This window comes from Halichoeres trimaculatus, unplaced genomic scaffold (assembly GCF_033239565.1).
Source record: "Halichoeres trimaculatus isolate MK-OKI-2021-1 unplaced genomic scaffold, fHalTri1.1 fHalTri1_scaffold_6, whole genome shotgun sequence".
Classification (NCBI taxonomy): Eukaryota; Metazoa; Chordata; class Actinopteri; order Labriformes; family Labridae; genus Halichoeres; species Halichoeres trimaculatus.
Window position 1 is genome coordinate 17,512,943 of NW_027437184.1, and position 27,916 is coordinate 17,540,858.

The window sequence follows — 27,916 nt, forward strand, 5'->3', positions numbered from 1 at the left end:
ACTGATGACGGTAAGAGTAGTGTCTCAGATTAGTGGGTAAAACCATGTGCTCTTCCTGTTCCCAAGATCACTGCTTCACCTGTGTCTCTTTTGCAGACTTTACCTGCCCATTTACCTAAGGTGACCCCCATGGTGGCTATGTAAGTGACAAAAGCACAAAAACAAAATTAGTAACATGGCCTAAACAGTTAGTGTGTTCAACTTTGGTTGAAGTTAAAGATGGATGGCAAGCAGCATGTTGTGCAAAATTGAAACCAAAATTTTCAAAATTGCACTTGTGAGAGTCAGAGTCTTCAGGATTAGGACTGTCTGTTGCAACTGACATTGTCATTACTTCTTTCTACTCTGGCTCACAATTGCTGTAAGAGACACATTTGTCAACAGAGTTGTCAATCATGATGATGGTGATATGTACTGCTGTGTGTACATTTTATTGGTAAAATATGCGCTAGAATTCCTTTAACTTTGTTCAGAATCAGCTACCAATCACAGTTAACTAGCTTGACCTCCTTCTCATACATCCCCGCAGCGTCTCAGCACTTTAACACAGTCGGTGTCTTCTGACTTCAGGGGGGAAGCGTAGAGTGGGTTGTTCCACTGTGGAAACTGGACAGTCATTGGATAAACGCAGGGCTTTGTCCCACCCATGGACGCTCAGTGTCTCTGGGGGTCTATGAGGCAGTGGGCTGGCCTGGACGCTGGGCTTCTGCATGATGATTGGATGATCTGTCTAAGGCCGAATCCCTTTTTGATTGACAGTGAAATGAGCCAGTCAGCGATCTTGAAGTATAACCCTCCATTGGAGCATCTTGTAGCTACCTGGCATGAAACAGGAGGGTAACCGAAGACAACAAATGCTTTTCGGATTATTTTAAGTAGAGTCTTCATTTTAATGAAAATGTAAATGTATAAGAAAACACTTGAAGTAAACCCCGTATTTTTACGTATTTTCTCGTAGCACTTTACTTCCAGCACTGGTTCCATGTTGCTAACAGAGGAGCCCAGCTTCATGACCTTTATTCCCAACAGTCAATAGGAGGAGCTCCAAAACTTTTGGCTTCACTTTCGAGTAGGATTCCAGCTGCAGTGCTTGTCGCTTGTGGGGAATTGTTGACTAACTTATCTTATGGCAGGAGAATGTAGTGAGAAGACAACTAGTATGATACATCTGTTAAAGGTTCAAAAACACCTTTACTTTAAGATGACTCCTCTTGATAGTTTGATCCATACAAAACTAAGTTGCAGCAACAGCCTTTTTCTTCTTCTCTCTCTGAGCACAGTGTCTTACTGAAGCTTGTGGAGAAAAAGCAGCAACTGGAACAATCTGCTCCAACAGCTGGTTAATGTTGCTGACAGATGATCTATGGTATTCTGTAGGAAGTGACATCACCTGGCACCAATGACCAGCCAATAGGGGAGAGTCAGAACCTTGCTTGATGCCAGTAGTTGTCGTGTTTCACACATGTTTCAGTTTCAGGGTAATGCAGGGTCGGCTGCCAATGTCATCTGTTAATATTAATTATATACTTAAAAAGTGATAATCTTAGACTTAGAGATATAACCTTTAGACTGTGCATGAATAATCTGCATGATCCTCTAAGAGCATCCATGTTTGTTTTAAAAACTCTCATCTGAGACTGATTGAACTAAAACCAAATACGGTGATAAATTGTAAGATTTTAATTGATGCTTAGATATAAAGCTATCAATGCTAACTGTCTGAGCTAGAAGGAAGACCCTGCAGAGTGCAGTCCCTTAAAAATAGGAGAGCTGCTGACAGCGTGTTAGACTGATCATTTGCGGAGTTTACAGGGCTTGCAACATTCCTCAGTGTTGGACGAAATGATGTTCGTGTCTCGCCCTGCTCCCTTCATCCCTTACGTACCTCTTTCTGGGCTGTCTTCGGGGGCTTTCCTACGGTGCTGGTCATGTGTGCAGCTGGGGATGGAGGCCGTGCAATGCTAATCCTCCTCCCCGGCTCAGGAAAGTACCCTGCCTCCCTGTGCAGAACGAAAACAACAAAGAGCCGAGTGTGGCTGCAGCCTCCAGGGTTCAGTGCACCCACCAGAACATGTCCAAGAGTCACAGCTTGCTGCTCCCTCCTACCAATCTATCCATGCATGACTCTCCCTTCTCTCCCAGGCTTTCTCTCTTTGACCCTCTTTTCAACCTTTGAAAGACACGTATGATTGCAGACAGCAATGTAATATTCCTCTGTTTTATACAAGGGATAGAGGAAGGTTAAAAGAAAGGACACACAATGCAACAAAGGAGACAGAGAAAGTAGTCAGGGTTGGTTTTATGGAGACTAGATAACCTATGATGTTTTTCTAACATCATGCAACATGACTACAGTTGACGGGATCATAGTTTTACAGTTTCAGCTTTTGTGAGTATGGACATTTAACTCGTTCAGATAAGACAGCTAAAAATGAAAACTAATTTAGGATATTCTGGTGTAGTCAGCAGAATAACTGACTACACCACAGTCCAAGCCTTTGTCTTCCATGAGCTGGTCATTGTAGACAGTCCAGCTGGCAACTTCAGAAGGCAAAAAGGGGTTTCTATAAGAGGGTTTGTCTATATGATGCAGATAAAAAACAAATAAGTTAACTCATCATCTCAGGACAGCAGATGGGATTCTTTTATCGCCATATTTTGCTCTTCACACTTTGGATTTTTTTTCAAGCAGGCAACCAAAGCCTGCTCAAACATGATTCCCAATCCTTCAATTATTAAGGCCACATTTCATATTTTCATAATTTAATGTTTAATACAATGCTATCATTTATGGTAAGTGTTGTATAATCAGATTAAGGTGATATATCCTGATAACTTAAAGATGCCTCACCTTTGGGATATATTTTAATAACTTTGGTGAACTTCTAAAATGTTCTTTCTGGTCTATATTTTTCTGCTCTTGAAAAAGTGTTGATATTGTACTGATACTCTCATCAGCCTCACCTGAACAGCCTTGACTGTAGGGATGGGCACCTTTCACATTTGAAATGATATGGTACCGATGCCCGGTACTTGACAATCGGTACCGGTACTCAACGGTACCAATTTTCGGTATCTTTGTGTGTTAAAGTGGTAAAAAAATATATTTTTTTAATACTCAAGTATAAAAGTTTTTTCAATTTAATACATTTATTCTTCAATTTGTAACCTTGCAATGCTGTGTTCATGTCTAGCATGAAAAATTGCCCACTCTTTCACTTCCTCACAGTCACAAGGATGCATTTAGGCACCTAAACATAGTACCTTTTGGTTTTATGTGAATCGGTACCCAGTACTTTTAAAAGAATTCGGTCGGTACCCATAAAAGTACCTAATTCGGTACCCATCCCTACTTGACGGGATATCAAAATGGGTGAAGCATCTCTTCCCACCTTACAAAAATGAGGCCAACATAGCCCCAATAAGGAGGCTGACATCTTGAATATTTGGGGCCAGACTTTACCCAGTAATGATTTGCTGATGCCCCCCCAGCTCATCCACAGTATTGACTGTACATTGAAATAGACATTGCCAGTTTGGATTTAGATGAAGCCAGAAGATTCACAGCACCCCCTGCTGACTGGCTGCAGCAAAGGTTTAAAACCCTGTTGTCACCATTATTTTAGAGGGACTTTGTCAAACTATAAAATCAAAGTACATGTCAATACAAATGGGTGGATAGGACTTCATGATTGACTGCTTTGTTGACAAATAAGGGTTCCCATAGCATGCTGTACCAGATTAGCAAAGTAGTGGAGGAATGTCAAGAGAAAATGCGGCAAACTCTATCACATCAACATATGAATCTGTTCGGCTGTTGACTGGACTTTGCTGTGATGTTTAACGCATGTGTTTGTTAATGTCACGGATGCTAATGTTGGCCCCCGGTGGAGGGAATCTTTCGACTTCATGTTCTGGTCACGCCTTCTTCTGGTTTCATCTACCATCACAATGCTTAGTGCAACCTGATGCTTCAAAGAAGTTGGTAGATGAACTAGAAGTGTCCTGTGTAAATTAATAGTTTAGCTACATTGCAAACATCTTTAAAACTGCAGACACAGCTCCAGCTCTTGTTGCCTCCTGTGTGTTATTTCTCAAAATACAGCTCAATCATAGTGATATGTGCCAATGACAGAAGTGTGATATTTAATGCAGCTAAAAGTACAGGTGTGGAGGCTGAGGGTAAACCCAGTGTTTGACTTCACCACAAGTTTCATATCACTTGTAATTTTACCCACTGTTACACGCCCTTATTAAACAACGTGCACCATATTTCCAAAATTGTCACCAAGTAACAGTAATCATGCCTCAGCCTATAAGTGAGGAAATGCAGCCTGGGCAGCATTTCAGCCTCTTTTCTTTCCAACTTTTCACTTAGAAGTTTGTTGTTAAAATTGAACTCACACCCAAAATAGTGTCACCCATTCTTGTGAGTCTGATTGGAATTTTTTTTCATCTTGAGACTGAGGAGATCATTTTGCAAAAGACAAAGGAAAAAAGAAAGGTGTCAAGGCGAGCAGTCAACACACATTGTGGTACCAAGAGCTGCTTTTAGAAGAGAAATAAATCATTTTTGCTGCACATTTGTTTTCGTCTTTGTAGCTGTTGCAACATAATGTCCACTTTCACATCTTTAAGACCACAGAACAGCCCAAATCTAATCACAAAGAAAAAATTACAACTTTGTTACAATTAATCATGGTGTATTGAGGCCATAGACTATATAATAAATGGATGTAGTCTCTGAGATGTTACCCGTCTGTCTGAAACAGAATTTAGAAGCAAATAGGCTGGCATGGCCATATTGGAAATGGGGCAGGCTTTGAGTCTCCACACTAACAGCAATAAGGTGCCCGTCAGTGCGTGTGCCTTTGATTGGGCAAACTTGTTATCTTAATATCTTTTAAACTGCTGAGTTGGTAGACCTCCCAAATTGTCAAAGTGTGCCGATAGAGAAATTAGCATTTTAGAGGGAAGACATTTTTGTACAAGGCTCTTGACATGTTAAAGCTAAGGTCTACGATATGAAATGAAACCCAGCTTGGCCGATGAGACACATTTGAAAAACGCAGCCTCACTCACCCCTCCCCTCTGTGTTCCAAGATCCCGCCCCCCAGCTTGTATCGCCCATCTTCGCCTCCTCAAACACGCCCCCTCCGACAGAGCAAGAAGCTGGCCGGCAGAAAATGTAACAAACAAGACAGTCATCCTCCGTGTAACACACAGTGGTAGCTTTTTTAATTGGACCGGCGCGATCAAAACCATGAATTAGTCAGCGAAGCAGGTCTGCCATTGCCACTGCCAGCTGATCAGAGCAGATCCGACTGTGGGCGAGGCTTTACCTTTCTTGCCGTGTCTTCACCAGCTCAGTTTACAATGCTAAAGATGTGTGGCTAACTTGTGCTAAAATCTATTGACAGAGCCGACCCGTTCCGACCAGCAGCTTTCAGTCATTAGCGAGCATAGGCACAGACTAACCAGAGTTATTCAGCTGACATCTCCCACTGTGGTAAACAAAGTCATCACCTGTTCAACAGAAACTCAGCAGTCTCGGCGTCAGTCTTCAGTCCCAAATCCCTCTGCAGCTTTTTCCACCGGTCGTACATTTCTCCAATATTCAGTCTCTGTTAGCACCTGTATCAATCATAATTCTTCCTTGCTTCAGCCTTTTCCATGAAATTTTTTCGTTTTCTTCCCTTCCATGTGGAGGGTAACAGTAACAGCTTCCTGGTTTCAGTCTTCTATGACTCCATGATGCTTTGGTAGCTGAGCAGCTAGCTGACGTGAGAGGGGTAGTGGGGAAGAACGAGGTGGGTCCATGGGCATGACGGTGCGAAGCGAGGGAGACAGGGGTTGGATGGGCTCACAGACCAGGTTCGGATTGGTCAACTAGTATGCAGCTTTGCAGCGGGTATACTGAATGGATTTTTTTTTCGTTCTTTTTGGTCTTTATATTGTGTAGATTGGACCATTGAACCATAACAGCCCTATAAACGGTGTTATTAAGATGTACAAAGCTTCCAAATCGTACACCATAGCTTTAAGTTCCACTGTGAAAATGGCTTTTTTGGCTTGGTGTGTATGTGACTTCAGGTGCTTCTGGAGCCAGCCTCAAGTGGACACTTGAGGTACATAATTTTAGACCAGAGATTGCCACTTGGTCAAACCCTCTTGTCTAGCCCTGTATCTCTTATTTTACCATACCACCATTAAAAAATATCTTCTTTTTTGCTTTATTGAGATATTTATGTACATTTTTTTTTATTGTCAACATTAAGTAACATCAGTAAGTATAAATTAAATGGACAATTGAACCATAAAATAGGGTCTACATCATGAAGAATGAGTTTCAAATTTTTCAGTGACAAAGTGGAATAGCTCAGTTTCTGAATATTTACCAAACCTATTTTGGGAGGATTTAATTTGGATTTTAAACAAAAATGTGTAACTAAGGCGTTGGGTTGCAAAATGAGAAACCCATGCTACTAAATGACGCCTGCTGTTTCATCCAGACTGATGGAAAGAAAGTTTGTGAACATTATTGCTTGGCATTAAAAGTCACTTCTTTGCAGGACATTTTTAATGAACTACAATTCTGTAATAATTCGGTTTTAGTTTAGGTAGTATAAACCTGGTTTGAATTAACAAATGTGGATGGCTTTTTTTTACATTTCAACCCAACTATTGCTCTACCTACTCCTGCAGTCATGTTTATGCGCCAAAGAGCATAGACAAATTGATTTTTCCAGTTAAAAAAGTCTATTGTTGTGAGATCATTTAATTACAAATCCTGAGAAAATACAAAAGTGCTTTATTTGAGTATCAGATATTTTTGTCGTCATTCATTTTAAAATGCTTACACATTCATTAAAACATTAAAGCATAAAAACACTTGAGGTCTTTAGAGTCTAACACAAATCCTGTGCATACTGACACTTCGGTGGTCGTTTTTAACTTCACTGTTTACTAAGTGAGTGTCATGTTTATGAGAGCCAGAGCATATTTGTTTGCTGGGAGGCTGGTTGGCTACTGACAGAGTTGGTTGAACACCCCCTCCTCACTCCCTTTCTCTCCCTCTGTCTCTCCCCTCTCCCTCTCTTCGGCTGCCGCGATATTTTTTCCAGCTCTGGAGCCTCCACCGCACAGCTCGATCGATTCGCATTGATTGTCCCTGACGAGCTGCTCCACTTTCTAGCCAATGTCAGCCAGTCTGCGATCGGGAAGGAGAGAAATGAAGGAAAATCTCTGCCGCCCTGGCGGTGTCATTTCCACACACTTGGGTTGGCCGCCTGCCAGCAGACAGGCCGGTGGAAAGAGGTGGAGTGGACTCTGGGGCTGAGCTGAGAGGAGGAGCGACCGGCCACGAGGACCATCTCTGTCAGCCTGGTAATAGTGCCTTTATCCTCCAAACACATTATGGGTGAATAGATTCAACATCCCGACTCCCCACTGACAGCGAGACCTCTCTTATAAAAACACAAAATGCTAAATATTGTAATAAAATATTTACCTTCCCAAAAGCTAGATAATGCATTTGCTGAGCATTTTATAAAATTTATTGAATTTCAAAAGCAGGACCAACAAAGAACACGGCTTCTTCAGGCAGGAAATGTCTCTTGAACTTTAATGAACTGAAAAATAAGTCGCACACGTATTGTTTACTCTCAATTTGAGTTACAGCGTGATCAAAGATCGCCTCAGCCAATAATATCTCACGCACTCGTCTTTTATTATCCCATACTTTCAATGTGAACCGCCTCTCCCCACTCAGCTGTCCTGAACGGCTCTCGCGCGCTGTTATTGCCACAGCCGGAGCGCGCGCACCGCACAGAAAGTCCACTTCGGTTTTTCCGCGAAGCTCCAAAAATCTATGAAATGTGTTTGCATGTTCCTCTCTGCAAGCGGGGATGTAGAGGTGGGATTGCAAGGACCGAGAAAGCTGGGGGAACCCACGCGTTCAGCCTTAGAGAAAGTACGGCTTTTTCCCAAATAACTGACGCTCTGTCATTTTTTTCTTTTCACGTTTGTCATTAACAGGCAGCCACTCTGTTGGATTGTGTTCTCGGAGAATAAGCTCTGTTTTCCCTGCTCTTTTCTTTTTTTTTGTCACCATTCTTGCACGGCAGGCTGAGAGACGGACCGCTCGGACTGTGGGAGCCCTCCCCTCTGCTCCGATCTGCTTTGGTAGGTGCGAATAAAAAACGGGCCCGTGTTTGCAAATATGCAGATATATGGAAGGGGAGGGAGGATGTGTGGGATGGAGGGGGGAACATACTTTGTTGAAGTCTGCTCAAAGATGGGATGTCATCCTCTTATAGGATCAAGTTATAGCAGAGGGGGAACCGGGGCTCTTCTGTTACCTATATCCTCGTTTGTGCGACTGCAGCCCTGTGCTGGTACCGCAGATAGACTACCCTGTTCATAGATCACTGGGTCCACACAAAAGAAACCCATTTGGATCCCCTGGAAAACAAAATAATAATGTTTTTAAACCTCAAATATATATGTTCATTTGTGTATATCACAAGCAGCTCTCACTTTGTTCTCAAAAAATCTATATATATCAGCTTTTATAATAAGTAGCCGTCAGCGCTGACACGGATCGGCACCACACTGGAGCACGAGCCCGACGCTTTTCTGTGAATCAGCTGTTAATGATGCGCGTCTAAACTTGACGCTTCCAGTCAGTGAGAGAAATGATCCGCGCGCTTGCCGGGTCAAGCTTACATTTGACAACAGACTCTTAGATTGTCATCCTGTGATACCGAAACTTATATTTAACACGAGAAAGATTGGCTTGTAGAAAGATCTTCTTTTTTTTTTTTTTTGGAGTGAAGACAGAAACGCATTTGATGGATTTATTGTCTGCGGGATAAAAAAATCTTTTCTGGTGTGTATTCATCAGTTTTTCTCCGGGCACCATTGGAAAGTTCCCCAGGTAGCCTACTAGCTTTCACTTCCCGGAGATTCACAGTCAACCCCCTGCTATCCTCCACCACTATCTCAGCTTCAACTGCTCCATATGTGAACGAATCATCTGAAGTCGCTGCGCGGTTGTTTTTCTCCAACTTTCTGCGTGTATTGCCCCAATTAGTCGAAATAAGACGCAGCAGGTTTGGAGCAATAGATGAACCACTGGGTCTCATTTTTGTCACCGTGTTTTTTTTAAACTTCCTCAAAGTGTGTGTGTGTGTGTGTGTGTGTGTGTGTGTGTGTGTGTGTGTGTGTGTGTGTGTGTGTGTGTGTGTTCGTGCGTGCACACGTGTCCGCGTGCACGGGAGGTTGGAGGAATAGAGAAGCTCACCAGTAGACAGATCCGCAGACAGCGCGTCTGGAGGAAAAGGGGGAGGGAGGGGATGGCTGCATTTGCATCGTGCATCGCCTGAACTAATGCATTAAGTATTCTCTCCGTCTCCTGAGGAGCAGTCAGCTGCTCCAGAGTTCTTGGTGGACCAAATGCCTCACAACCCCGAAGAAAATAAGGCTTTTTTTGTTCTCTTTCACCAAATGTAGTTTAAAAAAATGACAACAATTAGCTGGCACCTGCGCACGCTGTGACGTCACGGAGGGAAAGTTATTCAGGTGAAGTGCGCTACAGGGAGGCTATTTGTCCTGAAGCTACCTAGTAACAATGTGGACTAAACCAATTTGTAGATTTATGCGCAGGGAATAATACAGATATTCTAAAGCCACTTTAAAAATTGCTTGTCTTGAGTTCAGATATTTATTTTGACAAAGATTATAACCTTGCACGCCTAAACAATGGGAAACGAACAGGCATGACCCTAAAGGCTTTACTCCATCACCTATTGATCCGCTGAAACAACCCACCTCTCATCCATCAGTCAGCTGTCACTACTGTGTATTGACATTAACCTCATCTAGCAGTGCAGCACACAACACTTGGTACAAATCAGGCATCTGAGAAAATAAAATGTAAATTAAACTTAAAAATAAATATCAATATTTATTGAAGGTAGCTCATGAGTTAGCTGAGTGCTGCGTGTGGATGTTAAATGAGCTGTTCATACAAGTATCACACCGCTGACAACGTTCACCCGGCAGCACTGAGGCTGTCAGGAAGCTCTCGTCATGTGAATTGGTGAGTGAGTACAGTATAATTTATTGAAGTACCACTTCATTCACCAATTGTTTCAGCTTGAAGGTTTTAGTAAATGTTCCACACAAAATGAAACCCCTGCTTGATTGTTATACACCACGTTTAGCAAGTGATTCAGAGACTGACCTTCTGACACTCCTCTGTGACACACTGTTGAGGTGTTTCAGACAGCATCGCTTCATGTCAACTGCACATGCCGACCACGTTCAGGAAAAGTTTTGGATTGTGTTTCATTCATCTTGGCATTGATTGGATGAGAAAATTTGTGTTTAAAGTTAAAGTTACTGATAGCAGGAGGCTACAAGTATCATTCACTGATTTTTTGTAATCCAGGAGCAGTAACTTCCTGTTCATGGTTGCTGAGCAACTGATCCCCACTAAATTGTTGTTTCCCTTTTTGTTATTTTACACAGATCGACAATGAGGATATAATGTGTTTTATAGTGACCTTAAAAAGTGTTGGATTTTTTTTTTTAATTTGGCGGGAGAATAGTTATTCAGTCTTGTTTTAATGCTGAGCTAGTCAGACTGCCTCATGGTTGTTGCTTCTTATTACACACATAAACGTCAATACTGTCAGCTAGCTCTCGACTAATAACCACAATGTTAAATCTTGTTTTTGTTTAAGGTTTCTTATTGAGGGATGAATATTTCAAACACATATATTTAGAAAAACATACAAACAGACCAATAGGTCAAGTTATTTTCCAGTATCTGAGGCAGAAAAACTGAGTATCTCTGAAAGACTTAGTGCAGTGTCCTGTAGAGCGCAATGAAATCACCACATTTCACACTCACATGACACTGTGTGAAAAAAAGGTCTCCTTTTAAGTCTGAGGCTGTTTGAACGAGAATTGGAGGAGAGGCCTTATGACACAGCACCCGACAAATTATCACCTCTACATGGTGAAAATAAGAGATTTAAATTATATTGGATATGTTCATTAATCAGCTCTTGTATATATATTTTTTTGAGTGAGTGCATCCAAACGTTCTGCAGTCAGCTGCTCTTGACAAAGTGTCCATAAAGTTTCAGAGCTGACAGCTGTCTGCTGAGCCAACAAAACAGGTTCAACTTATGTCAAGATTTTAACTAAATGTCTTTACTGCCTCAACTGCACCATTTATAATCCAATTATGAATGTTTATCTGATGGGTTTACGCTTTGTAGCCTGCGCTTGATAATTTATAAACCGTTAAAACTGAAAGGGTTCAGCTCTGAGGTTGAACGTTTCCTCAGTGGATCCAGATTTTAACGTGAAGATTAGACATCAATTTAAAGTCAGGAACATAAACTTTGATGGATCCTGGAATTATTTAAGATGTACTTTAATAACAGGCTGTACATTTTTGTGTTCAGTCTCACTCAGCAGTGGATATAAGAAACTGTAAATCACATGTTTTTTTCTGTTTTGACGTCTTTCCTGTGGAACGAGTTGTGGGCACATGGATAAAAAAAAGCAGGAAAGACTAAGATAAATGTGAGGGATGGCTGATATTTACACCTGTTATTATGCAGAGACAGCATGAGGTGTGATAAATGTGCCTGATATAGGCCTTAATATATAACTTCTGCTTCATCCTGCTATTTACAGGCTCTTGTCACAGAAACCTGAGGTCTAATGTTTTAATATAGCCTCTGCATGAACACCACATCACAGGAAATTAGGTAAATGTGCTTTAATGACTAAACAACAGCAGCATGACACTGACACTCAGAGGCAGCTGGGGTGCAGGAGACAGTTCATGTGAGGACATAAACCCGTCTGTAAATGACGTGGTGAAGGGATCCGAGGAGCCATAACGCTCAGTCGAGGAGGGTGATTAGCTCAAGTCTATACTGTGCTGAGGGTTGATGAAGATGGAAACGGTGCGACTGATCGGTTGGGAGGATAGAGGAAAGATGTACACACATGCAGCAGAGTGGGGTGAGGATAAGAAAGGTTTATCTGTGGTGGACCAAAGCATCAGCTGTGGTCAGATGCACCAGTTCTGGCTGCTGTACATGTTATCATTTATCTAAGTTTCACACATGTTAAGGTTTTCACAAGTGTTTATATAGTCAAATGAACTAAACCTGTAACAACAATCATAGGCAGCTGTTTGTCATTGTATACTTAAACTCTGTGTTTACACGTGATCACATTCATCTGTTTCTTCATAAAGTAAGTTTACGTCACTAGTACATGCACTGAAACATACCTAGCATTATTGTGCTTCCAAGAAAAGTAAAAAAAACAGCATCAGCATGTAGTTTAAGAACAGGTGTGTTGTCCCTAACCGGTTCCTTTTTTTTATTCTAGTAGCATCTCTTCATGTACCAAAAACTATAAAGTCAACACATGTTAACACAGAACACATTCAGTGAGTTTGATGAAGCTATATTTATAAATGATGCAGAAGAAAGTGCAGAAAAAATTGAATGAAGTCAAGTTTATTCATTTTAATAACAGAAAATAGAATCCCATATGTTCACCATCAAAAACCTTTTATCACCTGAGTATGTGTTTACAGAGTGTCACATACCAATCACTGCTTATCAAGCCTGTTTTTGTGTTTCTATTTGAACGATTCTTGAGCTGAACCAAACTGAACTCTTTTCAGCCAAACTGAAACACAACATCATTAATAAACAGGGGGTATAAATAATATGTCAAATTAAACCAGAGTGATTGATTTTACAGCTACAACGTTAATCAATCAGATGTTATCTGTTCTCATTAAGGTGAGAAAGACCCTGAAACAAAACAGAGGGGTCCTGACCCACAATTAAGGATCCTTATTTACGAAACCACCTTGTCAAAACACATTTCTGGCTTACACTGCAAAAGAGAAATCTAAGTAAGTCTTTTTCTGTCTTGTTGTACTTAATATTAACCACATTCAACTAACACGTCCAGAAAAACCTCTTATTTAATATGAAAAGACAAAAGTGATGTTTGAATTGTTTGTTAAGGTTTAATAAAAACTGCTAATGAGGTACAAAAAATTCTCTTGAGTTTATGAAAATATCCTTATTTCAAGAAACTCAACAAGTAAATGTTAATCTTACTTCACTGGAATACTTTTTTACTCTTTACAAACAATTTAGGCTTCAGTTTTGTCTTTTCATATCTTAAACAATTAAGACATACAGGGTTTCCATAAAAATCTCTTTACAATCAAAAAACATTTACAAAGGCAAATGAACAGACAAATATGCGAAAACAGTTAGAAAATGAGAAATAGATATTTAAGTTTTTTTTTTCAAAACTTGTTTAATATGAGAACCAACTTTGCAAGAGGACACTGAAAGTCGTGTTTTACATGATCAAGGATCTCCTTAGATGTTCTTGGTCGTTCACTCCACCCTTTATCCATCATGATGGTGGATCGCTTCCATACCTGGTCTGGTTTTGTTTCAGGTTAGAGGAGTAGCCATTAAACAGTGCCTCTTTTTACAACAGGATACCTAAAATGCACAAATGCAATGTGAATAAAACTTTGATTACTACTAAGTACATAGAATAAATGTGATTAGGATATTTTATTATGGATTGCCTCTACAACATATATATATATATATATATATATATATATATATATATATATATATATATATATATATATATATATATATATATATATATATATATATATATATATATATATATATATATATATATATTTTTTTTTTTTTTTAAATTGTAAAGAGTCTCTATGGACAGCTTGTGCTTGCTTGAATGAAGTTTTTTCGGTATATTACCTGGCTAAGGGTAAAAAAAAAGATATGGACAAGCTGTCAAAAAACATTGATTCTCAAAAATGAACTCAGATTTTTAATTGATGTGAAAAACTGGTCTTCCTCATTTTACAATCAGAAAGTTGTTGTTGGCTGTGGTTTCAAGTCATCCTCCTTATCAGCCTGCTTATTTGTCCTATTTCACAGTAAATATCAGCTCTCCTCCTCAAAGCTTTGTTGTTGACACACCTTTGAAGCTTAAATAAAGTACAAGGCATTATCACAAGTTTTAACATGGTTGCTGTTAAGGTCTGAGTAACTATGTAATACAAATAACTCTGAGATGCTCTTATCAGCTCTGCTCCTGTTACACAGATTATTGGAGAGGATCTTGCTCCACTTCCTCCCATCAGAGATGGTTTTGGGCAGGTAGCTCCTCAGGTTGCTCCCACATTTGTGCCCACTGATTTTTATTCATCCATAAATCTGGAGACCAGCCTGAGATCAGCACTAAAAAATTTTTTGCCAAAGTGTCAACAGGCAGCGATGAAATGTGCCTTCTGTGCACGGCTTTGTAATGAGGTATATGATCTGGTTGCTCCAATGTCCTTTTGTTGTTAAGAATTATTCATTGTTGTAATGAGGTTTTACCTCATTAGAATAAAGTGTTTCTCGCAGCCTGGTGATTAGTATGAATACAGGGAAATTAAAGGAGATTATAACCTGGCTGTTTTGCTGTTGACCTTTAGGCTGCTTGGTCCACAGTTTGATATGTTTCACATGATCAACGGACAACACAGTAAGCTCTACAAGCTGCTTCCAAGAGGTGTAAAGATTCACAGATCAGTTATCTGTCTAACTGTTCAAGATGCAAGTGTGCTGATCTGCAGTATTCTGAGTCGGTAAGAATTTCATACATATAGCTCAGTTTCAAAGTTGTGATCCAGTTTACTGAGGTTTTGTTTCCTGCGTACTGTGCTTACTCAGTGTCTCTAATGTTGTGAAGCTCAGATGTTGACATTTTATCCGAGTAATGTTGTCCTGGTGGCCAGTCAGGTAGTATTAGCTCGCAGCAAGAAAACAGTGACGTGTCAAATCATTGAAGCCATTCACAGTCTCCACCTCAGATCAAATCTAGTTATCACAACAGAACAAAAGCAGATTCACATTAAAATAGTTGCTTGTCACAAAGGATGTGTGACATGTTTTCTATGTTATATGTGAGTTAATAGATATCAAGCAGTCAGCATTCAACTGAGTGTGACCCATAAATCAAGCACACAATTAAAGAAGAACGTGTCAACCAAGAGCAAGGGGCGAAAACAAACTGTCTAAACATTGTGTTCAATTCATTAGAGAAATTTACAAAGAATTCTTTAAAAGGTGAAAAAATGGTTACATATTAAAACTGCACTGCTCGTTTATCTCACGTGATGCAGAGTTCTGTCAATCAGTGCTTCTTTCCATTCACTTTGCTGTTGAATTGGCTTTAACTTTTGAACCTTGGGAAATAAACAGTTAGGTTTTTTTTTTGATAAATACGTTTTTGAAATGCCAGTGAAGTTAAATACAGCAAAAGCAGGTTAGTCTCTCCAAATGTTCCTTTTTTTGTTAGCAAGGTCATAAAACATTTTCATCTTTCTGTTTGAAATATTAAAAAAAAAAGTCACAATTCTTCATCCACTCACCTGTCATAGTGAGACAATAGGACACGGCATGAGTGATTAAGACTTCAGAGTGTTACTAATTATTACTCTTTATACAGTGATCATATTGAAAAAAAAACAATCAATTTTGTTTTGAAAAACACATTTTCAGTGATATTAGACAAAAAATTTTAATTGAATTCAATAATCAATTGAGTCATACTGAGTCAAATCTCACTTGATCACATCCTTCAATATTTCAGTGAATCATCCCTCGCATTGTAACCATTGAGGACAGATTTGGTTGAAGCTCATCATCACTTTGGCTCATGAGTAGTTGAGCCTTGCCACTTTTGCCTTTGCAAACCTTTGGTGTCATCTGCAGGTCAGCTGCAGTGGGAGGTATGATGTTAAAGCCAATAAGTGATACTTTTGAAACTGTTTTCACGAGCTGTGGCTGCCAACTTATTTGCTTTGTAGCAGACATGACAGGTCATTTTTCTGGCTATTGATAATAGGCCATGCCATTAATTATTTGGAGCGCTCAAGTCTATTAGCACATTTACTGTATTTGGAGCATTGATAAAGCAGTTAGATCAGAGCTCGGTATCCCCTCAAGCCATGATTAATCAAGAAAGTGTGCCAGTAGATATCCAGATTAACTTCTCTACACGCATAACTGCTGTGAAGTTCAGCTGCATGATATGAAACTAAAACATTGTTATTAACAACATTAATATATTCATAGATGATCAATACGTATATGATCCATAAGACCACAAACTCCCTCATGCATCCCTCCTGACTTGCGGTGCTGCTTTGTGTTCGACCACGGCTGAGCAGAGCAGAGATGCAGTTAGTCTGAGATGCTTTAGGAAACCGGACCCTGGTCAGTGCTGCAGCAGGAGAAACTGAAACTACAGGGCTGAGGGGCTGCAGAGCTGGCTCTGGTTCGCTGGCGCCACATCCCCCTGAGCTGGTGAGAATGTGGGGGCTGTGCTCTTGCCTTTGAAGCTTTACCTCCCACTAATTCTGGCCTTCCAATTTCCACACAGTGCACAGACACCCCCTCCATCCTCTTCCCCTCCCTCTCCCTTTGTTTCCCTTATAAGGACTTGCCCGGCCATTTCCTCAGCGTTTCTGTGGGAGGTGGTGGACCTGTTTGTGAGCACGGACAAGTCAGCAGAGTTTTTCTTTTCACAGATGAGCAGTCACAGGAATCTTACGCTAAGAGCTGCTGGATGGATACTTCTGAGTCCAGCGGGGACTCCATCATGGCTAGCCAGGAGAAACCTTTTTATCAGCCCCACCACTGACTGTGATATGTTAATTAAAAAAATTAAAGTTCCCTTGAAAAGTTAGAGGATAAATAATAATTAAGGGACATAAAAGCCCAAACATAATCAAATCACAGAAATAAATTGAAATCCAAAGTTTGTGAGAAGATAATCAATTTCCTTTGTTATGCTCCCAGGCTTTGGGTGCATTTTCAGCAGCTTGGTGTGTGAAGAAGTCAATTAAGAGACAAATATATATTTTCTCATATATTGTTTCACAGGGTTATACACTCAGATCAATGAGTATGTAATTGTAAGTCAATAAATGCTACAATTCTCAAGACTTAACTGCACCCAGGGCAAAAAGGGAATTAATAAAGCATTCACTCCAGAACAAATTGGTCTCTAAAAGGCTTTTCTGTGTTTAAATGGACTTTGCAACAAATATATGTTGATGAGATAGATTTCAGATCATAGCTGTGTTGGCTACTCTCACAGAACAATAGATGGGACAAACTGAAGGTAATAGAGGGTCTTAAAAGTCTTAAGATCCATTTTTAGCAGATTTTATAGTTTTATACATCTGGAATACTAAAACCTGTGTCTGTTTCTGAAGATGTTTATCTCAAAAACAGACTTTTGGGTCTGAATACTTAAGCACAGCAGTATCAGGGTTAAGACTTTTACTAACTACTTTCTTTTTAATGAAGACACCAAAAAACGGACTCTCAAACGTTTCAAAATGGTTCTCTCAAATCAAGATTAAACGCTCATCTTTTAATAATTTTGTTTTAATTGACAACCAATCAAAGAAACTCCAGGAAGCAGGCGTTACCTCATTGGTCAAGAGTTTGATTTGCAGATTAGTGTGTGAGTACAGTACAATTAAAAATGACAAAAAAATATATATATATATATTATTGTTGTTTTTATTTTTTTCATTTTATTGCTTTTCTGTCCAGCTCACAGTTTCAAAGTTTCATTAAATCTCACTGCATCTGTTGCTCTATGAATCTCTCTTTATTTTGCAAAGACCTTGCCTTTTTGGTTGGTTGAGACCAAAATCAGCGCTTAAACAGGGTGAATACTGGATTTGTGTTGAAAAGGTGGTCATGTGCCCACATTAATTTGAAAGATTATTTTGCACATTAACTGACGCATATGTTAAGCCCAGATTTACATAAAGGTGATAATACAGTAACACTGTTTTGACATCTTGTTTCCTCTTGCCCTGTCTTCTGTTTCTCTCTTACTGATGAGTAATTTACCTTTCTTCTGTCCCTGTGTGAAGTTTCCAGATGGCCCATGGGAGAGCGTGTATGAGGCCTGAACTGTAGCGGGGCAGGAGGCTCTGGGGCCTGTCTGTTGTCGACTGGTAGATTCATCTGTGGAGGTGAGGACCCACTCTCACCAGGACAGAGAACGGACCAGGAACAGGTCTTTTCTCCCCCTCCTCGCTCACCCCTCTCCCCTTTCCACCCTCACCCCCAACCCAGGCCCGTACGCTCTGGACCATGTCTAGCGAGCTGCCGGAGGGGGGCCGGACAGAGGACCAGGAGCGGAGCAGCAGTAAACGGGACTCTCCAGTTGTGGAGCGGAGGAACCGCAGTGGAATCATCAGCGAGCCCCTCAGTAAGAGCCTTAAGAACTCACGCACCCTCTCCCAGTACACAGCCGTCTCCTCGGCCCGCACCAATGGACACACGGACAATGCTGAGGCAAAGAGCCACTCGGCCAAGCCTCAGTCTCCCCCACAGCCCCAGCCCACCGTCTCCGCACTGACAGCAGCCAAGTTGGACCGGACCCTTGAACAGGTTTTGGAGGGACAGAATGGCCTGCTGCACTTTGCCCAGGCAGCAGCGCTGTTGAAGCGGGCCGGTATGGAGCACATGCTCCTGCCTGGGGGCATGGGAGTGGGAGTTGGCGGCGGAGACGCAGGCTCGGGGGCTAGCGACTTGGAGGGTGCGTCTGTCACGGACGCCGTAGGTGCTCCCGTTGACTTCCCATATGGAGTAGGGGGTGGTTTCCCCTTCAACCCGGGGCTTTTCATCATGACACCGGCCGGAGTGTTTCTGGCGGACAGCGCACTGCACATGGCCGGCCTGGCCGAGTACCCGGCACAAAGCGAGCTTGCCTCTGCGATCAACTCCGGGAAAAAGAAGCGAAAACGTTGCGGCATGTGCCCACCTTGCAGACGGCGGATTAACTGCGAGCAGTGCAGCAGCTGCCGAAATCGCAAAACAGGCCACCAGATCTGCAAGTTTCGCAAGTGTGAGGAACTGAAGAAGAAGCCCTCTGCTGCTCTGGAGGTAAGACCAACGTCGTGACGCATTCAACAGGATGTCATCAGAATCAGGTTGTTTGAGGGTTTTGAGGCACATGTAAGCAGGTATTGGTGTGTTACATCTGCTCATCACATTTTTACCTTTAAACCATCCTTAGCCACCATTATAGAATCAAAGCTCTGGAAACAAAGAATGCCTGGGGAAAAAGAAACAAACCTTCAAAAAGATCATCTGAAAAGTACTTTCCCATCTGATACATGACCTAGCAAATATAAACCTCTCATAGTGAGACTGAAGTATTTGTTTTCAAGAGTTAGCTTGGTTGCATCAATGGACCAAAAAGTTACCAAAAGCATGAATGCATCCACACATTTTGGGGTACATAATCTTTTACCCCGGAGAGAGTAATCAGAAAATGTGCTTTACATCCGTTCATCTGTGATACAAGAAATACAGTTCAGAAAAGAGGAGATATTTTGGCTCTTACGTAAATGTCATTACTCTAAAAGACAAATAGTAAAAGAGGGTGGAACGGGGGCTTCTGCTGGGGATGATGGCTCCACGCGCAGACTAATGACAGGTGGCAAGGAGAATTGTGGGTGTGTGTGCAGGGTAAGCAGTGCACCATGGGGTGTCCTTGATCCGTCCACCATAACCATACAATCACCAATCCTAAGCTGGAAGGTTCAGTCACTTAAAGCTTGAACATGAGATTGTTTATATTTATTGTGCGTTGAGCTTCAGTGGAGAATTTCCTGTTTAGTCACATGTTCATCCTCCATGTGCTTCTGCATATGCCACTGCCGTAAATGAAGTGTGTGAAGGCAGAGTGGCAGTAAATGTGAGTATGTGTACAGTATGTGTTTGTGTGTATGTATGTAACAAGGTCCATCTGGCCTCTGAGCTGTCATCTGGAGCACCAGGTGTCAGCGTGGCACACGTGCCCCCCTTTAGCTGCCGCTGTCCTTCTCTCGGTGACACTCCTGCTCATCTAATGGTCCTCAAAACTTCCTGCCTCCTACCTACACACACACACACACACACACACACACACACACACACACACACACACACACACACAAACACACACGGTGGCCTTACTGGCTCCTGCCTTCAACAGGAAACTCTTTTAAGGAGATGCTCTGTCAGAAAAAACAAAATGTGGTGCCAGTTTTAGCTCTGTTGGTAGAGCAGTCACCCCATGTACAGAGGATATAACCCTCTTCACCCTGAATGCAGGATCAATTCCTGGTCCCAGCATGGTGTGGTGCATGTCATTCTGCCCCTCCCTTCCCACATATGTCCTCTCCCTCTGTAGCTGTCCTGTCAAATAAATGCAAAAGCCAAAAGATTGTGATACCCACCTAAATTTTAGAGGGACGTAGCCAACAGTGTCACTTTGGTGTTGTGTAATAAATGAATAAATATGTAACACAGTGTGAACCTAAACACGCCGTGAGGCCTGTGGTCTAATTGACACAAACTGGACATGTGCTTCAAACTGCTAATGGCTTTACTTCTTCCTCTTTCTGATGTTCACTGAGACTGACAGCTTGGCCTCTTGTTTGGAGACTGAAATGTTGGTCGGTCAATCCCCATGTGCTGACTTTGGCCATCCACAGTGAAATGCTCCTTAAAGGGACGGATGGGTTATTTAGAAATGTCGAGGGACAGAAATAGAGGAAGTGGAAGTGTGACAGCATTTTGGATATAAAATCATCTCAGCCTGTTTAATTAATGGATGTTAATAGAAGTACAACACTAACCCGACATACAGAATGCATAAACGTCATTCATTAATGGAGTCCCTTACCTCAAAATATAAAAGTAAATAAATAAATAAAAAAAAAAACATCTGGAACATGAGAAATAACATTTAGACATTTTGGTACTTCAAAAGACCAAATAACTTAATTTGAATCTTTACATAAATTAACTACAACTTGTGAGGCAAATACCTAAAATTTACTGAAGGAAATTTACAGCAGACAGATACACTTAACACGCTGTTCATCTAATGTGTACTTTTTTATTGCAGTGGTCTCAAGGCCTGTGTCTAGTTGCCCCTCTTTTTTAATGCACTCATCCTTAATTTCAAAGTCACATGTTCATCTTCCAAAGTTGTGAAAGCTTGGATAGGATTACTGCTGAAATATGCAAGATGCACCTCCAGTTCATTGCCATCACCGGTTCAGATTGGTTTCCATTCAAGTCAATGTGTCAACTTACACTGGATCTGATCTGTTGAGGTCCGGCTGCGTGGCTGGTCCGGCAGGTCACAGCTAATTTGCAGTGATCCTATTTTTGCCAGATGCTGCAGCTGTGACGAATCGATTCAGTGTAGGGAAGGTTGAGTGGGACAGGAAGTTGTGCATTGAAACTACCTAAAAACACCCCAAAATAAAAAAAAAAAAAATGAAAACCAGATAGTGCAGTGTAGGTTTTACAGCCCAAACAAGAATGAAGAGAGAGTTATTAATGGAGGGAGAAGCGCGGGAACTCCTTGGTCTTGCGACTCCAGCTGTCTGTCGGCCATGCAGCTTGCTGGACTGAACACGCAGCCGGTGTGAGCTGACAAACGCTGTCAACACGCAACGGAGCCGTGCCGGACTGCAGATGTATCTGGTGTTTTTAAGGGGTTATGAAAATTGTCCCATGGTGCTTCCCTTGGCAATGACAGTTAACTCTTTGACCACACAACAAAAAACAGCTGACTGCACCAAAGTCAGGGAATCAGGAAGAGAGCACTAAATGAATGCTGTTTTTTCTTATTAAGTTTACATTTTCTCAAGGGAGACAAGAATGACCAACACTACAAGCTATAACAGTAAATGACCCTAAACTTTTACTTTTAGGGTCATGTGAAGAGAAAGCTGTGATGGCTTACCAACCAAACCTTTAACTTTCAGGATTTCCTGCCAGCAGTCAACTCTTTCTTTTTACTTTGATCACCATCTTTCACCAGTCTTAACCTCGTGAGACATTGAAGGATTCTTGAACTAAATTAAGTCATTAGTTCACCCAAACTATGACTTTAATTTAAACCTAACAAATTTAAATTTCTGCCTCACATTGACAGAGCACCAGACATATTGACTGACATAATATTTAAGATTCAAAAAACCCTTTTTGTGTCATTTTAAGATGTTTTTGATTCCCTGTTTTGGTGCTGTTTTTATTCAAGCAGTGTGTTGGCTGTTATTGTGTTGTATAATGGGTGACAGCAAAGACTGAGGTAAAGAGTCTTTTTATCTTCACACAAAAAACATTTTGACTTTCAGTCTTATTGACAAAAATCTTAAAGCTGTAAGGAAATCAAGCTGAAACCATGAAATACCTGGACCAAGAAGAGAAGAACATAAATAATGTGATCACCAAAAAGAAGCATGTATCGATAATGTGTTTTGGAGGGACCTTAAATTAAGTGAAACTGAGGCACTTTCATGGCTGTCATCATGCTTCCAGAAAAACTGACTGTTAAAAATCAGACTGATGTGTCTGAATATCAGCCTGTTGTGTTTTTTTGTGTCACATTGTTCAGCTGCAAATTAATGAGCTGCTTCTTTTGTCTCCGTTGATGATTAACCAAATGGTGTAATGAGGCAGCTCTCTATGTAGGTGGTATGACTCAATGTCTGCAACAGAAAATGAATTTAATGTGAATTTATGATTTGCATTTGATGTTGTTATGGCAGTTAGCCGAATACCAGTTGTTCACACCAGCCATGCCAAACCCGAGGGGGCTTGAATATTCATGAATCTTGGTGTTGATGTAGGTCATCATGCTGCTCCCAACGTCACAGGCTGATGATGTCGCTGATGGCCCCACACATGGCAGAAACTCTAGGGTACCATAAACCTGTGAGGCCTTTAAATAATGAGTATAATTGCAAACTGATTATTGATTTCAGTAATTGTGTGAACTGCAGTTCTCTTCATACACATTTTTTATATAATAATAATTTTAATAATAATAATAATGTTATTATAATAAGTTATAATAATAATAGTTATTATTATTATTATTATTATTATTATTATTATTATTATTATTATTATTATTATTATTTAACTGTCAAACTTTTGTTCTTTTTCTGGGCCACATACGAGAAATCTGTCTTCAAAACTCAGTTGGAAAAACAACAAATGAAGTACACAGACTTTAAGTTGTCCAAATTTTAGTGCGAACAACTTGAGATAAGATATCTCATCAATCAGAAATAAAAACTGTGCACATAAAAAAGGGGAGACGTGCTCTTCCAGGCTCTGACCTCCCATGTAGCCGAGAAGAAGGGCTAGGAGCTCCTAGACAAGTTACTACAAGTAAATATTAAATGCTTTTGATGAGAGGGGTCCTGACTTTAAGTTAAACAAGGTAAAGTAAAGTAAATTTTTCAAAGAGTTTTTGTTCATATGACAGAAAGGAAGTGATATCACGGAAAGAAAGTGTCAGAAGTTGCAGCAGACAGGCCTTTCAGAAGATAGTAGAAGGGCAGGAAATGTTCCTGCCAAATTAGCCAATACAGATATCCTGAAGTGTATCCTGAAGTGAACTATAAATAATCTCATCTGACCAGGTAATTTGATGCTACTCGATAACACAATGAATAGGCATGTGTACTGAATTAGGTGCTTTTATAGGTACCTACCAAATTCTGTCAAAAGTACCGGGTACTGATTCACATAAAATCAAAAGGTATCATGTTTAGGTGGCTAAATGCATCCTTTTGGCTGTGAGGGAGTGGAAGAGTAGGCAATTATTCATGCTGGACATGAACACAGCATTGCAAGGTTATATATGGAAGAATAAGTATGTTAAATTAAAAAATATTTATTTTTAAAAAAGTACCCAAAATTGGTACCGTTGCATACCGGTACCTATTGCCAGGTACCGGGAATCGGTACCGTATCACCTCAAATATGAAAGGTACCCATTCCTAAAAATTCAATTTTATAGTTTTTCTTCCCCTGGCACCGTCACTTTTTACTGAAGGGTTACAAAAGTTTCCCTGTGGCATGACTTCTTCTAAAGACTTCACTTAGTGACACATTAGCCTTTCCATTTGTAAATGCTTTGGATTTTTATATCTGCTTTTCTTCATTTGAATTTTACAGGCACAAAATTGTGTCACAGAATTAGCAGCACCTGTCAAGGTGGACACTGCACTGAACCTTATAAAAAGAGCGTTGTTAGTTTTTAAACATCTCTCTGCAAACCTGTCCCACTGATACTCATTGATCTGCCCTATAGAGGGCTTTCCTAGCTACTGAGAGGCACCTGACATCGTGTTGAAAACGAATGCGTTGTCGGTGTAGAGAACAAAAAGACAGATCACAGTTAGGGTGGGGATAGAAAAGGCTCTGTCCCAAACTGTGGTGGTGCTGAGGTGGCGAGTTGGGGAGTGGCATTTGAGAAGGTCAGTTACACAAGAGGGAGTGAGGTTATTAAGGTCTTTTTAGGTCAGGGGTCTCCAACCTCTATTAGGATGGGAGCTACTTTCATACAATAAGCAAGCCGTTAGCTAGTCCCTTTGTTTTTATTTATTTATTTATTTCTGGATACATATTTAGCATCTTATTGTAGGGTTACCTTTAATGACATGTTGACACTGCATGCTCTGGACCAGAGGCTTGTAGTTTGATGTGTAACCCCAGAGGTACTTTCTGACGCAGTCATCCAGCTGGGTGTTAGTGAGACGAGTTTGGAACTTTGTCTTGATAAAGTTCATTCACAAAGATATGTTGAGCCAATCATTGTAGCACATTTAATAGCTCCTGTGATGATGGGAAACTTCTTTGCATCCACAAACTTCCAGAAATCATTACCAGACTTATGTGAGTTTGACAAGATTTCTGGAAGTTTGCAGACTGAGAATTTCCATCTTCAAATCAAGAGTACTGAGAGTGAACACCTCACCCATCTGTTCAGAATTCTCAGACATATCCACATCCATGAAGGGGTTTGATACAAATGTAACACAGGGTTCCAGCTTCACAAAGTCTGTGAATCTGTCCTCGAACTCCTGACCCAGCCTGGTCAAGAGGTCTGGGTATTTCTGGATGTCCATGGCCCCAGACACAGCAACATCTTGCTCCAGCATTTTGTGCACAGATGGGAAATGCTGCATCTTTCTTCACTTGTTGGAGAAACAGGCCCAGCTTTTGCTTGAAGGCTTTGACAGCACTAATCTTATCATTGATTGTCTTGTCTTTGCCTTGCAGTTCAATGTTCAGGTCATTTAACTTCTCTGTCACATCTGCGAGAAATGCCAGGTCCAGTAGCCATTCAGTGTCAGATGGCAGAGATGTATCCTCATCTCTTGCTTCCATGAAAGCTTTGATTTCAGTCTCAGAAATGCTAAAAAAAACAATGCAGGATGTTTCTCCTGCTGAGCCATCTGATGTCCATATGCAATAAAAGATCGCCATATTCTGACGACAATTCCTCCAAAAATGACTTGAAACTCCGATCTTATGACAGGTGTTATACAATGATCAAACTTCATGGCTCCGGCACAAATGGCCTGTTGGTGAACTATACAATGATAGTTAAAAAATTAAAACTGGGTCAGGTTTGCAGTTTGCAGTGAAGCCGTTATGCCTACCTGTCATAGCTTGACAGCCATCACTTGTTATTGACACCAATTTTCTCAACAGCCCCTCTCTTTTTTTGCCCTAAGAAGTTTTTCATTACCTTATAAATACCCACGCCTCTTATTGCAGTTTCTGAAGGTAGAAAATTAAGAAATTCCTCTTTGGCAGAGAAGTCTTCAAACACCACTCTTATGAAAACCACCAAATGAGCAGTGCCCGTGAGTCCGTTGATTCATCAAGCTAATTTGAAAACCATTTTTAGGCGCAGCGCAAAAATACTCCTTGCCATGAAAAAATAAAGAATCAGCAACAGCAGTCATCGCATTATTAACAAAGCTCCCATCTGTAAGGTTTTTTATTCCTTGTTAGGTGATGGGCCTCTTCCAGCTGTGGTTGCAGCCTTGACTGTCTTTTTTGTCACCAATTGCTGTCGTTGCAATCTCGCTTTCAAATTGCTCACCTTAGCTGACCACAGTCTACTGCCAGATGGAAAATCAAGGTTAAACTTCTTGTGAAGTGTGGTGAAGTGTCTCTACACATTACTTTTTGTCCCGACTGCACTGGTCCCACAAATCAAGCACACACACCTGTCATTTATGCTTCTTAGGTTTATACTCGTGAGTCCATCTCCTATTAACTAATCCTGTAACATTTCACTTGATGAGATTGTTTGTTTTTTCTTTTTGATGAACGTGATTCACTCAATGTTTATCTCCAAACAGCACACTAGCTTCATTCATTAATTTTCTATACCGCTGTTCAGGGTGGCTGGTCGCCAGTCAATCGCAGGGCTGACACATAGAGACAGACAACCATTCACAAACACTCACACCTACGGACAATTTAGAGAGCATGTGAGCATGTGTTTTGGACTGTGGGAGGAAGCCGGAGTACCCGGAGAGAACCCACGCATGCACGGGAGAACATGCAAACTCTACACATAAAGGCCCACTGGCCAAGGTGGGGACCAGTGACCTTCTTGCTGCAGCGCTCAAGGTTGCACCACCGTGCAGCCCCGCACTAGTTTCAGTGACAGTAAATTGAAATCCAAATTTGTTACAATAAATCCGTTCACATTGTGTTCGAAAACAGTAGCCACTGTTCACTGAGTCCACAAAAAACACTATTAACTGCTCATTTGGACCATAGACTCTAAAAAAATGAAGTCACCACAAAAAATACTCCCCCTGGTGACTGGTCGCAGTACATGTAAAAAACGGTTTCCCAGCCATTCCAGATGAGCTGAGGTCAAACTTTAAAAAAATAATACACCTCATAGAAGTGTTTCTCACATTTGATTGCTGTGGTGAAATTAATTTAATATCTGGCTGCACTGTGTTCAACTCCTTTTTTTTCTGAAGAGTTTTGGTTTCATTTATTATTAGACGTTAGAAACTGGGTTTACATCACGTTTAGTGATGATTGACAGCTGCCGTTCGTGTGTATTTTTTTTTGGTAATAGTAAGATACGCTGAGAGGGAGAGCCAAGAAGAGATTAGACTCTCAAAAGAAATAAAATATATATTTTTGTCAACCAGCTCCACTCAGATTCTCTTATAGTCCCTTACAGTCTCTACTACGCAGACTCTGGCTGCACGAAGGCGCCTCTGGTGGGGGCATTATGGCTTCAAAACTGTGCAATTGTAAATGGCGCCACACTGTTCACTCTAAATACAGTCCATGATTAGTACAGGTTATGGAGTGACAAATACAAACGTGATTGGCAGATATTCCTTAAAGGTTGGGGGAGGGGTTTGTAGATATATAGTTGTGGTAGGTAGAAAGAATTTGCTCAAAGTTTAGTTGTTGGTTCATTTGTGCAGGGTCGGCTGCACAGAATTTCTGGTGGGGTCCTTGTTTTCACCTCCATACCTTACCATCCATCGGTTTTTCCAGTTGTTACCTTCTTTTTATCGGTTGTTTTTCAGTATTCCTGTTCATGCTTACGCCTGATAGTTACTCCATACAGCTCAGCTTCAGAAACCCTTTCTGCCGGTTTGTGGGTTAATTTGCTTGAAAACTGAAAATGAAAACTGTATTTGTTTTCCATTTTTACCAGATAAAGAGGCTCTGCGACCTGTTGCTACTCAGCCCCACAAAATTATTCAGTATCGGCTTTCGCCTCCTGAAGGGAGCTGCGACAGCAGTGCATCCTTCATTTCTCCTCTTCTTTTTATTTGTCCTGTGTGCTCATACATTTCCCATTAGCAGTGTCGTAGTTGTCTCAGATGGCTTTGTTATTAAGTCAACAGCTCTTGTTCAGCAGGTGATTA

At 40.9% G+C, this 27,916-nt stretch overlaps 1 protein-coding gene across 6 annotated transcripts in view; it reads left to right on the forward strand.

Annotated features, from left to right (window-relative positions):
- Positions 1-7,144: 7,144 nt before the first annotated feature.
- cxxc5a (CXXC finger protein 5a) overlaps positions 7,145-27,916 on the forward strand; it is a 30,499-nt gene continuing 9,727 nt past the window's right edge. Inside the window, exons 1-3 of one of the 6 annotated variants that reach the window (XM_074672956.1) lie at positions 7,145-7,386; positions 18,056-18,157; positions 18,261-19,073. In XM_074672956.1, coding sequence (XP_074529057.1) covers positions 18,279-19,073 — 795 coding nt within the window. In that variant the 5' untranslated portion in view covers positions 7,145-7,386; positions 18,056-18,157; positions 18,261-18,278. Of the gene's footprint in view, positions 7,387-7,796; positions 8,185-18,055; positions 19,074-27,916 lie in introns of those variants that run through there. The other 5 variants (XM_074672952.1, XM_074672953.1, XM_074672955.1 and 2 more) reach the window with 5 other exon arrangements.